Source organism: Poecilia formosa, unplaced genomic scaffold, assembly GCF_000485575.1.
Source record: "Poecilia formosa unplaced genomic scaffold, Poecilia_formosa-5.1.2 Scaffold2, whole genome shotgun sequence".
NCBI lineage: Eukaryota > Metazoa > Chordata > Actinopteri > Cyprinodontiformes > Poeciliidae > Poecilia > Poecilia formosa.
This window is the reverse complement of record NW_006799941.1, coordinates 1,278,748-1,291,688: the sequence shown is the minus strand read 5'-3', so window position 1 is coordinate 1,291,688 and position 12,941 is coordinate 1,278,748. Positions and strand designations below refer to the sequence as shown.

Genomic DNA, 12,941 nt, shown 5'->3' with positions numbered 1-12,941 from the left:
CTTTCTTTTTAACAGGAATATATTTCATGGATGTGTGGCAGATTATTAGTAACCCAAAAAAGAGACGTACTGATAACACCATTGCTTCAGATGACATAAACGGGTAAAGACCAGACTATGGAGGTAATCTATCTGGTTAAATCACCTATCTGGTCTATCAAGTAAGAAAATTATTTCTTTTTCTGCAGTTTTTAGTTTTTTTATGTGTCCATCAGTACAAAAAGAACGTCTGCTGTTGTCTAAAGATTAATTCAAATTCAGTAGACAATTAATGAATAAGCATCAGCCTCTCTAAACAATCCTCCTGCATGTTTGGCCACAATATGTGCTAAAAAGCACCACTGCTTTTTAGTGTCTGAGCCAAATAAAGGACAGGATGTTTGACTGCAGCTGTAACTTGATTGTATATCACCATTTCCACTTTCATCTCTCACGTGTATGGCTTTAAGATGACTTGTTATTTAAGTGTAATGAACTACCCACAGGCTGCAAGGGTTTGGTGGACAGACAAGGTTTTGACAGCAACATCATGGTAACGCATGAACTGATTATGTGGTGAAAAGTGTGTTTTGTAAAACCATCAGGTATTTTGGTGGCACAGTGTTTGAAAGAAGCGTGCTAATGCATGCCTGTGCACAGCACTGTAACAATGTCCTGTCCGAAATTAGAGTTTCTGTCATAAGCAGTCACTACGGAAAATCACAGCCAGACTGAAAGCACCTAAGAGTTCGTCCACTCAGATAATTCTCCTGACTTCCTCCACCTCACAGGATAAATCACCTTATAAATATTTATTTTATAAAATTAAATTTAAGCTGCAGACTTTGATTTTGACCTGCATTACAGTTCCCTCAACTTCAGTCCACTCCTGAACAGAATTTAAAGGGGCAAAAGTTGTAAAAGTTTAATTTATGCTTTTAAGATCTTCTCCCTCTTTAATATCTGGATCTGAAATCACGAATCAGGACAAATTGTGCAAAAACTGTCATTTTTAATTAGAAAAATAAATGAAATACAAGAATTTCAAGGCAAATTCTGTATATTTCTGTTACAAAAATGAAAATATATATATACATATAAAAAGTTTATATAAAACTTGCATGAATGTGGAAAAAAAAAGACCTTTTAAAAAGAAACCCATAGAAAGGTGTGCAGCAACTGAGTGAATGTGAAACTTGTATTTGCCTGTTCTTTTGCTGGAAGATAACAGGTGAGAAACTATGCAAGAATAGCATAGCAGTTGGTGTGTCACATATGCATGTCTTTGGTGATACGTTCGCACACACACATATATTAACAAGAAGTATCTTTGGCACGCAGTATGCATGAGCGCTGCAAGCTTAGTCACACCTCATGCACCACTGTCTGCAAAGTTTCATCGTACGAAGGCTTTTTCGGATTACTCACAGTTGTCTGAGTACATCTGAGGCACTTTTCACGTTGACTACACCGCAGTCAGAAAGAGGAAGTTTAAAGCTGATCTATGCGCCCTGAATCTTGACCCTCTTGCCACACCTCGTCAAAAAAGCTTAAGTGTTTGACAAGTTAATGCTCTGTTACTGTAAAAATAGGCCAGAGTGCATGCAAATCATTACAAGAAATTGCAGATGTCTTTGGACCTGGTGAATTTGTGATAATCAAACAAACGGTAAAACGTTCCAAAAGGTATCTGATGCCTGAAGGGGAAAAACCCCCGGACACTATGTTTATCTTTTGCCCCCGTTAACATCTTATGCAAAGATGCAGAAATGACTGTCTTCCCAGTAAGGCAAACGCTTAAAAAGGTGCAGGCCACTGCCTTTTGTTTGAAGCATGAATAAACAGCTACCTTCCCGTTGTTCCTCTTTTTTTGCTGCGTGTTTATAACATTTAACAGATGACTGACTGAGGCCACGGAGAACCGTTGTTCACCTGGCAATAAGTTATTATTATAATTTTTTTTTTGGATTTCACAGCAAACAATGCAGTCAGCTCCAGTAAATATAATCAGTCACATGATTTGATTGAAGCAAACTCTTACATGTCACAACAAAAATGTGGGATCTCACATAAAATGGCAGAAGATAGAAAAGGTTTTGTGCACTTAATTAAGAGCAGAAATGATTTTTTTCAAGCTTTGGTCAGACATTAAATGAACACCAACATAACTGTTAAAGACAGAAAACGTTTGTTTTAAGATTAAGAACAAGTATGTACGAGTATTATTTAATGTGCAATAGGGAGCAGCAAGCATTGAAGATTTATGTAATGCCACATCCGAATATGACATAACTTTAGTTCAGTTAACCCATTTGGGTTAAAAAAACAAACAAACAAAAACAAAACAATTGGAATAACACTGTAAGTAACTGAAGTCTATTGAACATGATAAAATACTGTCATTTCCATTGACACAAATATAACTGGCATGGCTTCATCCATTTAAGGCCACAAAATCGTTGGTGTTTTGTGCATTTTGTCATGAAAAACAAGAAAAACACTCTGTTGCATATGTAGGAATATATAAAATTAAAAGTCTTAAAGCTTGTTAAGGTCATGTTAAATTAATATTCTAGGTAATTCTGTTAAATCCATGTTCATTTCACATTTATCCAAGCCTCCATTCTGGTCCTCAGTGTCTCTGTCCCACATTTGGTTCTCTGTGTTGTTAATATGATTTCCTGTTTCACAGTTAATAAGCTTATTTTGCAGTTCACTCTCGCCGGTGGGTGACCCTTCATTGGGGCTACTTTCCAGCTCCTCTGCTTCTTCCAACAAACCTTCATGCATTTTCCTAACTCTTTCCTCCTCTTCCTCCCCCTCTTTCAGAGTGTCCGCAGCTCCGTCCAGGCTGGAGTCGCTGAGGAAGGAGTGGGCCGTGTGTGGGTCGTCTGCAGACAGAGATTTGTCTTCACCCAGGCTGCCTACCAGACTGCTGCCGGCTCCCGGGGTGAGAGGCATGTCCTCGTGATCCTGGTCCAGATCCTGGTCTTTGCTGCAGTACGCGTAGCGGTGGTTCATGTGCTGGGAGTAAGAGCCTGAGTGGGAGAAGCGTTTGCCGCACTTGTCACATTGGTAGGGTTTCTCTCCGGAGTGCAGCCGGCTGTGCTCGATCAGGTGGTGCTTGTGCTTGAAGGCCTTGTTGCAGATCTTGCACTCATGAGGACGTTTGCCTGAAACAACACAAAGAAGTTGCCTCCGTTTAAAAAAAAAGAAAAAAATGGATGCATTAGTAGTTTTTAGTGAAAAACACTTTCTGAAAGAATTTGTGAAATTTCTGCTGATATTGGCATATCATCAAGTCAGGCTGTTACATAAAGCATAAACACATACTTAAGCTCTGTACCCACTTGTGGTTTCATGCATGGGTTATGAGCTGGCTTATGATGCATACAACTGTTTAAAAATAAATTAAATATATCTTGGCTATTCTTGGACTTTAGAAGTACGAGCACCTGCAATCAATGCTGCCTTTTCTTTTTTGCTTTGGTGAAGCTGCAGATTTAATCAAGTATTTCTCTTCTTTGTTAACACTTAATGGAGCAAAGTTCAGAAAATGTAAAGCAGTTCTTTCTGCAATTTTAAATAAGTATTGTAATAATCTAAAGCAGATACGGAATTTCACCTACAATCACATAAAAAACTAACTATATAACCTAAAACAACATTTTTACTTGTGATAACTTTAGACAAAGATTTTTCAACCATTCTGCTGGAGATTAGACAGAAGCTTTAAACTTTATCTCAGAGGAGTTCATGACCAACTCAATGACTGCAGGATTGTGCAACAAGCCCAAATCATCACCCATCCACCACTATGCTTAGTAGTTGGTGTAGAGAGTTTGTGCTGATATGACTTTGGTTTTTGCTTAGCATGTCTACTTAAGCCTCATTTCCACTGAGTGGTGCAACATGAATGGGTGGATGCGGTGCGATACACATTTTTGTGTTTTTAAAAGTAACCCATATAATCATACCAGTGGAGGTGATTTTTTAGTTTTTTATTTTTTTGAAAGGAATTAGGTTTTGTCTACTCAAAACACATTTTTAAGATTTCTTACGGTAAAATTAGATGCAAATTTGGATATCTGATTTATACTGTCATATATATTTTTGAAGATTCCAAAATTCCTTCTGCAAACAAGATACTTTTTCATTATTATTATTATCATTATTTTGGTAATTGTACTCCTATTAACTTTAACATCTAACACATTAATTGAGGTTAAAGTAGGGCTATTGTTTTTTTCCAGTTTCTCTGAACATGACACAATTTGGGATCAAATTCTAACCCAAGATGCTCCAGACCAGCAAAGTGCCAAATCTCCTGCCTTTAAAGAGTTGGACACGCTTAATGATGGCCAAGTTTATTAAATAACAATATCTGTCAGCTGTCTCCTCACTTGAATCCAATGGAAGTAGGAAAGGGATACATAGTTTTTCTAATGACTGGATTGATAAGTCATTGAAGTTTCCTTTTCACCAGTGACTTTGCAGATGCAGTTTGTGCTACAGACCTGTGTGCTCGTATTTGTGTCGGAGAAGAGAACTGCTCTTCTGGAAGGTTTTTTCACAGATGTCACAAGCATAAAGCCCTTCTTCTGTTTTCTTTAGCCTCTTCCTGCCTGGTCCTCCATCTCCTTCAAACCCCTCATCAGTCAAAGAGAGGTAGTCCAGAGCACTCCGGTTTAACACCTCACCCTGTTAAAACAACAATTATACATCATGACAATATTATTTATGCACATGCTTTTTTGGTTTGGAATAAAATACAATGTGCATTTTGTGCTTATCTTTCACATTTCAGAGAAAAGACAGACGTTCTCACCATAAAGCTTTGCCTCTCCTGGTAGATCTTTTTCAGCACAGCTTCTGCATTGGCCTCCATCATGTAGGCCATAGGAGAGAGAAACCTAGGACTGTTAGTTGCCTGACTGTACGGAGTTGGTATCATGCCCTCGTGAAGTGGAAGACCTACTCCAGTTTGGCTGAATATGTTAAACCCATTGAATACTGAGCCTGGAAACACTGGAGCACCAGTGCTGCTGAGGATGGGGTACTGCTGAAGGGGCATATGTGAAGTTGGACTTGGTCTGCTTAGTTGGGTCCTAAGCTCTCTCCGTTCTCCTCTCCCTGAGATCCCATTAAGAGTTTTATTTCTTCCCTTCTGCTCTGACAGCTGCTTCGGTAGAGAGAGGTCCAGCGGTTCGTTCTGTGTGGACCATGGACTGCTAGTTTCTTTTTGAGGAGACAAGGTTTCAGGTGGACCACTAGTGACGTCAATGCAGACAGGAGAATTGAAGCCTGAAGAGGGAACTCTTTTCCTGCCTCTAGGGGATGACATCCCTGGGGATGACTGGTGGCTTGGACTACCTTTGTCCTGGCTGGACAGGTACATGCGAGAAGACAGTGCATCATGGCGGGGAGGAGGAGACGGCATTGCCACTAAAAGTTGTTGTGGGACAGATTGCCAGCTTGGCTTCTGTGAAGGGGACTTGTTTCCGGAGAATCCATTGGTTACTTCACTTGGTTTGGTGTTTTCTGCATGGAGAGCCGATCTGGGGAAGAATAAAGGCGGCGAGGAGAGGTCTTTCCTACGAAAACTGTCAGCAGCTTCCACTGCTTCTCTGTTCATCTTACAGAGGCTGTGTTCATGCTGTAGAAGAACGGCCATGTTCGGGAAGGGCTGCAAGCACCAACGACACGTCACCCCAAATACACCTCTCTCTGATTCACCTGATCTCACCTCTCTTCTCCTGTCGGGCGATATCTTCCTCTCAAGCCCTCTTCCATTATGGAACATCCTCCTCTCCTCTACCTCTTCCTTGTCTTGCTCTATCTTTACGTCTCTGTGAAGCATCTCCTGCAGCATCTGGTCAAACTTGGTGCCAGAGTGAAGATAAGGCAACAGGGTCGTCCCTTTAATGATCCCGCTCCTCAGAGACAGCTCCGGTGAGCGATCCCACAGTCTGACTGTGTCAGACGTGCCGGGGAAGCTCTGATGGAAATCCTGCAGGGATTGCTGGTGAGAATCTGCTGGTAAATGACCCAAGGACCTGATACTGTCCTGGTTTTGTAAAGCCAACAGCGAGCTGTGGTCACTACTGGATCTACCCCCACCAGCAGAGGGAGATGTTGGAAGTGAGTGGTGGTAGGCGCTTTGACTGTGTCCGTTAAATGCTCCGCTGCCGCTCCCCATGCTTCCCCCGACATGCCCTCCCCCGCCGAGGCACTTTTTGCTGCTTAAATGAGAGCTGTAGGAGCCAGAGTGGGAGAAACGCTTTTTGCAGTTGGAGCACTCATACGGCTTCTCACCTAAACACAGAGATGCCAAAGAGTGAGTTGAAAATACCTTCAGAGTGGGGTGTAATCTTTTTTTCCGTAATTATCTTGTCCTGCCGTGAATCACATAAAGCTCGTTCCTATTACACATCCATTTGGTTATAATTTCATACCGTATAATTCTGACAGTAAGTAACGGTTAGCAGTTCAGTGGAAACAATGGCGAAATGCAGGGTGAGTGGAGATGTTTTGATCTTATTTTGTATCTCACCACTGTGGATGCGAAGATGCTCTTTGAGGTGGTGTTTGTACTTGAATGCTTTCCCACACTCCAGACATTTGAACTTCCTCGTCTCCATGCTTTGGTCCAAACCGATGGCACTCTAGGATGACAGGAATATGTGATCAGCTTTAGACTATGAAAGGATTTAGAAAATATAAACAAAGTGCACAAAAATCACTACAATCTGCGGAGACTGCGAGATGCTTCACTGGTGTTCAAGACTTTCAGATTATTTGTGTGTGTGTGTGTATGTATGTATCACCTTGTCCTGGATTTGGTTGTGAAGTGCTAGGTGCCGCTCCATCTGCGACCTAAGGGTGGCAGTGTATCCACAGAGCGGACAGACCATGTGGCCCCCCTCCCTCTCCTGGCAGTATCTGACATGGTCCCTCAAAGAGGCTCCTCGCGGATACATCCTGTGGCAGAACGGACAGGCCTGCTGGCTCCGGTCTTCATCTGCAGTCCGGAGAGAGAAGGCATTTTAAGCGCACAGATTAACATTTCACATGTGCATTAAACATAACTATCGTTCTTTGGGTTTTTTTTATTGCCTTTTCACCAACTGATTTATTTTCTCTCTTTTTTTTTTGCTTTGAAAATGAAATATAGGCATTACGCAATATTGCAGTTTAATCATTCAAAATCAAGGCACCATAAGGATGTGCATGAAAGATGTGATACCAAAATGGCAATCCTTTTTAATATTTTAGGTATCATAAATGTTGGCCCTTTCAAACAAGTCCTAAATGTCTAACAATGATATTCTCCAGGCTACAGTCCTGTGGTCTCGGGGCTCCTCTTTCTGTTTCCTTTCTTTTCTTCTTTTTGTTTTGCTTTAATGTGCAGTTTTAGCATTATTTCAAGATGGAGAGCTGTTAAAGTTGTGGTTAGATTAAATGAGCAGCAGGGAAACTATCTTCAGATCCTCACAAGTGTCACAGATTTTAGATATACAATCCCTTGCAAAAGTATTAGTCCTCATTTAATCTGTCCAAACCTTTCAACCATAAATTTCAATGTATTTCACTGGAATTTTATATGGTGAATCCAGATAAAGTGGTGCATAATCGTGAAGTGGAAGTAAAAGTTGTGTGTATGTTCATGATTTTTATCTATTTAAAATGAATAAACAATGTAACCAACATTGCCTCCCTGCGTAAATATTACATCCGACTGCTGCAAAGCTTAAAACCTCTACTAGAATGTCTCCAATGGTTTTGCACAGGATGAGACTCATTCTGACCATTCGTCTCAGTAAAATAGCTCCTGTTCTTGAATGCATGGAGATTCCCTAAGAATAGTAATTTTCAAGTCTTGTCACAAATTCTGAGGTGCTTTGACTTCAACTCGACCAATATGCTTTGATCTAAACCATTTCATTGCAGCACTGGCTGTATATTTGTATATTATTCAAAGATGAACCCCCACCACAGTCTCAAGTCTTTTGTGGCCTTTGACAGGTTTTCTATATTTAGATCCACACTTACCTCCACCTGTCCCACCTCCGAACCTGAACAGAGTGATGCTGCCATCACCACATTTCATTAATGAGGAGCGTTCAAAGTGGTGTGCAGAGTAATTTTTCTGCAACTGGGTGTTTCTTGCATGCAAGTCAAAAACCTCCAGCTGTTGTCTTATCTGACCGGAGCATTTCTCCCGTATGTTTGCTCTGACACATACGTGACTTTCCTCGAACTTTAAATAAGAATCCTACAAATGCACAACTATTCTGATTTTTGTGTGTTAAAAAAGAAATCTACTGTTTATTTTTTCATCTGCTTCACAAATTCATATAACAATCAATAATAAAATGCATTGAAATTTGTTGTTGTGGAGTGACAAAGTGTAAAAAACATTTAGGGCTGTAAATACTTCGCTGTGACCAACATTTATTCTTCTGGACCAATATTAATATGTTCTGCTTTTAATGATGAGTTAGCACTGAGCTAACATATGACACTGTGGAAGATATCAAATTAAAGACAGATTGTTCATAGCTTTGCTAATCATCTGGCCGGTGAGAAACTTGTGGTTTTAAGTTTTAGTTCACCAATAAGTGGGTGCTTTACTCACCACCTATTTCGGCTGAGCTTTTCAGTAGTACTTCTCAGCCACAAAACCAGCATAATGACGCCAGCACCCAACTCAGAGTGACTAATAAGTTAAAGGATGTTTGTGGTTGAAATAGCCAACAATTGCTTAAGAAATTAATAATCAATTATTAGTAGTAATAATAATTACTTTAGAGTAATAAATTTATCTGTTAAAAAAATGATGTCAGATAACATTTTTTGATACAGATAAACAATCTAATTCCATTTTGCTACAGGTATAAAAAGTAAAGCTGAGCTAAGGTGCAGTAACACACGATTAACTCAATAGTTTAAAATAAGGAAAATAGAACGATAAATTAATGAACACACCAAAACAGTGTTTTTCTGAGGATCAACTTCTGGAGAGAATGAATCCAGCTGAAAACCTGTGTAACTCACTTAAATACAACAGTTTTTTTATTGAGTAGTGCAAATTGTGCTGCATTACAGCATAGAATAATTGTATTTAATTATATTCTCTGAACATACGGATATTTCTTCACGATGTCATGAAACCAACAGTATTAATTCCAACCGTACTGTCAGTCCTAAATGGTGAAGCAAACATCACCAATTAAGAGTTATAGCCACAAATTACTATTATTACAATATTGTTTTCCAGAGTTAATGATAAACAATACGATAATTTATCATCTTCAAATCCTGCGTGGATTAGAGAAAAAACACAACTGGTGGACCTAATTATTGTCTTGAAAATTCACAAACATTTTAGTAAAAAGAACAGTTTATACGCATCATTAAACGTCTAAAATTAAATGACATTCTTGCCCCCAAGCACAGTAATCTGGATATAAATGTCTCTTCTTAGCACCAGCTGTTCTTTATAACTCAAATCTTCAAGCGATTAAACACAATTTGCTTTTGCATGTTATGTTTTGTGTTCAAAGCACAGCTTGTGAATCAAAAATACATTTTTCATTAATGTGCTTTATGAGTAGGTATCTCTGACCTCTCGTCTATTCTTCATGCAGAAACTGAACATTAATCATATTTTTTGTGTTCGTTGTCGATAAAATGCTGGACTGTAAGTTAGCATGGTATGGCACACTACCAAATATAAATGTGATGCGTTTCATATAAAATTAAGAGAAAAAATAGTGGCTAAATACAGTAATTTAATTTACTTTACTACCATTTGAATGAGTCACTTTACCAGTACCTGATCAGTTCCTTAGTAAACGAGAAGCAGTAAACAACGCAATATGTAAAAAAAAAAAGAAAAAAAAACACACTCATTTGGTTTCTCCGTTTTCTCAGAATTGCACAAGCATTTACGATCAGATAGTTGCATCATCACAACAGCTTTCTATCAGTCTGTGACTGCTTTTTTTTTTTTTCATTAGAAAACATTTTAAAAAGAAACCACTGACATCTAACTGTTAAAAATGTTTAATCTAGCACCGCCGCAGCTTTCTCTGTCAGCGTACCTGCTCCTTCAGGTGAGCAGTGCTGAGCTCCTGGCGACCAGATGGCAGGCGGGAGCTCATCGTGCCTGCTGCTCGGAGGGTAAGCAGCCGTCGTGCCGTTATGGTTCAGGTGGTCCAATACACCGGCTGAGGTTGAGGCCTTTCTCAGCTGAGCCACAAATTCATAATGGGCCAGATCCTCAAAAGCATTCTGGGCGTCTGAGTTCTTACCTGTCAGAAAAAGGAACAACTTTGCTAAATGCAACTGCTTTGCTGAAAGGTCGGTCAATTGGTCTTGTTTTTTTTTTTTTTTTTTTGGAGAACAAGTTCTTAATAAAAGGGTTTTAAAAGTATTTTACAACTAAATTTAAATTGTGGGATGCATTGCTTTTCCCCTGTGTCAATACTATGCAGAATCACTTTTACTGTAATTACAGTTGCAAGGCTATTGGATGAGTCAGATTTGCACATCTAAAGACTGAATTTTTAAATTGTTCTTTCTTATAAAGTGGCTTAAGTTGGAAATTGGCGATAAAGTATTTTCACAAATTCTCAAATGGTTATAGATCTGGACTTTGATTGCAGTTCTGGTTGTTTGTTCTCCTGCTGGACTGTGAACCTCTGCCTCTTCTTATGCAGCTTCTAACCTGTTTTCCTCCAGAATTGTGTTGCATTTTGCTCCATCACTTTCCTATAATGTCTGACCAGCTACTAAAGAAAATGATCCCCACAGCATGATGCTGCCGTCCCCAGGGTTCACAGTGGGGAATGTTTGTTTTTAATCACAGGCTGGTTTTGTCTGCAGGCCAAAAAGTTCGATTTTGGTTTCATCCAACCAGAGCAGTTCCTTACACAGATTTCCTTTGTCCCCTGATTGGATTATTTAAAACTTTAAGCATAACTTCGTACAGCTTCCTTTTGAAAATTCTTTATCTTAGATGCTCTTTCATAAAGACCTGGTTTGGGAACTAGTTCTGCTGTGTTCTTGGTATTTATGTTGCTCTTTGTTCACCGACAAACCTCTGAGGCTTTTACAGAACTGGACTATTTCTACTAATTAGTTTATTTTTAAAGGCAGTAGTTCTCACTGTATTTTATTTAAGGGTTACAGAGTAACGCTGAATAAAAATGCATATTGTTATATTATTAACAAAAGATGTAAGAAAGCTATGTTTTCTACAGTGATGTGACACTTTGTGATAATCTGTCACATAAATCCTGAGAAAATATTGAACTTTCTGGCTGCTCTGTGACAAAATGGGAGAAACTTCTGGGGTCTGTGAAAACTTTTGCAACACCACTGTACTACTTTCATTTGTGGCTGAACTACAAAGGTTTCTGAAGTCAGCGTTCTTGTTGATTAAGTATGACTGAGCTTTGGGTGCAGTTGTGTTTTCCATTAATTTGTTATACTCTTTAAAGTGTTCGCTCAGTGTTTGCGCGAGTTTCCACGCTTTGTTCATGCATGCATGAGCAAAAGCAATCTTGTGGGTGTGCGTGAGGCTAAATCACAAAAAAAAACAAAAAAAACGCCACTGTGCAAGTGAATCTATTGGGATTGAATTGTTTACATAAAGATTGACAGATGAAATATTAAAGTCATGAAGCTTGTTGGCCAGATATCAAGTTAGATTTAAAGAATTCCTTCTCACTCGTACCCCTGAGTGCAGTGACAGGCGGGCAGAGAGACAAAGCCACTGATGTTCGTGGAGAAGCAAGGGCGCCTCCTATCATGGCTCAAGCCAATCAACTCTCCCCATGGTGACTTTGAGGAAGATTTTTCAAATGTTTGCAGATGTTGGCATATTTTGAGCCATTTTTATGTGGCAAGGGGAAGAGCCTGTGTGGTTGAGTGTTGTAAAAACTCAGCTTCGCCTTCATCAGGCAGGACCAAATCACACGAGGCGAGGGAGCTAAGTGATTGTTAGTAGGCAAGCCGAGCGAGAGCCTTTGATCTGCGCTAAATAAAAGAGAAAGCCTCACATTGTGTAGTGCTGATTTCAGTACCGTAACGTCACCTCTTTGATGCATGGAAATATGGTGACTTTGTGTGGGATGAGTTCTTTTGTCATGCTTTCAGAAAGAAGCCTTTTCAAAGAGAAAAGTGAAAAAGCAACAACTCGTAGGGAAGGCCTGGTTTCAAAAGGAGTTGATATGAAGGTGAGAATGGCCCTTTGTTGCATCAGAAAAACACTAACTTGTTTACACATACAGTGGAGCCATTTTGCTGCAGCTTAGGACTTACAGTACATCCTCAGTGGTTCTTGGTCCCCCTCCCTGTCGGCGGACGCGTAGGTGGCGTCCTCCTCAGCCGTGGCCTCTGGCTCCACCTGGCCCCAGCAGATCCTGCTGCCAGGGCTGAGGCCGAGCGGCCGGGTGGAGTGGGCAGGGCTGCTGGGCTCCTCCGTCACTTCGCTGGGTGTCAGGCTCGTCTTGTCCAGGCTCTCGTGGCAGTCCTGGGGCTCCAGGCTCCACAAGCCCACCTCATCGTCTTCCTCCGAACCCAGAGAGCTGACCTGCTCAGCGTCCACTGTGAAGGGAAATGATTAGAAACCTGAGAAGATGAGACAGAAACTTTAAACACAGGAGTCTTTTAGGAATGTAACGAAAGGAAAACATGCTCATTTATCTTTCTGTTTGATTAATAAGTTATAGTATTTCGTTCTGCACTGAATAAAGACATGCAGTTGAGCATGTGTGTTCAACATTTTTTTTGAAATAAAACTAAATGCACTGGCTCACAGCATTGAGTTATTAGATATAGTTTTAAAGAAAATACATAAATTAATTATTTATTTCCGAAAGTTTTTCCAAGTCAGAGAAGAAATAGACAGCAAACACACACAAAAAACTGAAACCAGGGAGAACACAAAAAAG

The 12,941-nt window shown here is 39.9% G+C and overlaps 1 protein-coding gene across 1 annotated transcript in view; it reads right to left on the bottom strand.

Annotated features, from left to right (window-relative positions):
• Positions 1-982: 982 nt before the first annotated feature.
• Positions 983-12,941, bottom strand: part of LOC103135769 (zinc finger E-box-binding homeobox 2) — a 38,407-nt gene continuing 26,448 nt past the window's right edge. Inside the window, exons 2-8 of the mRNA XM_016670084.1 lie at positions 12,310-12,594; positions 10,086-10,295; positions 6,807-7,000; positions 6,533-6,644; positions 4,808-6,294; positions 4,497-4,680; positions 983-3,152 (exon numbers count right to left, since the gene is read on the bottom strand). Coding sequence (XP_016525570.1) covers positions 2,539-3,152; positions 4,497-4,680; positions 4,808-6,294; positions 6,533-6,644; positions 6,807-7,000; positions 10,086-10,295; positions 12,310-12,594 — 3,086 coding nt within the window. The 3' untranslated portion in view covers positions 983-2,538. The remainder of the gene's footprint in view (positions 3,153-4,496; positions 4,681-4,807; positions 6,295-6,532; positions 6,645-6,806; positions 7,001-10,085; positions 10,296-12,309; positions 12,595-12,941) is intronic.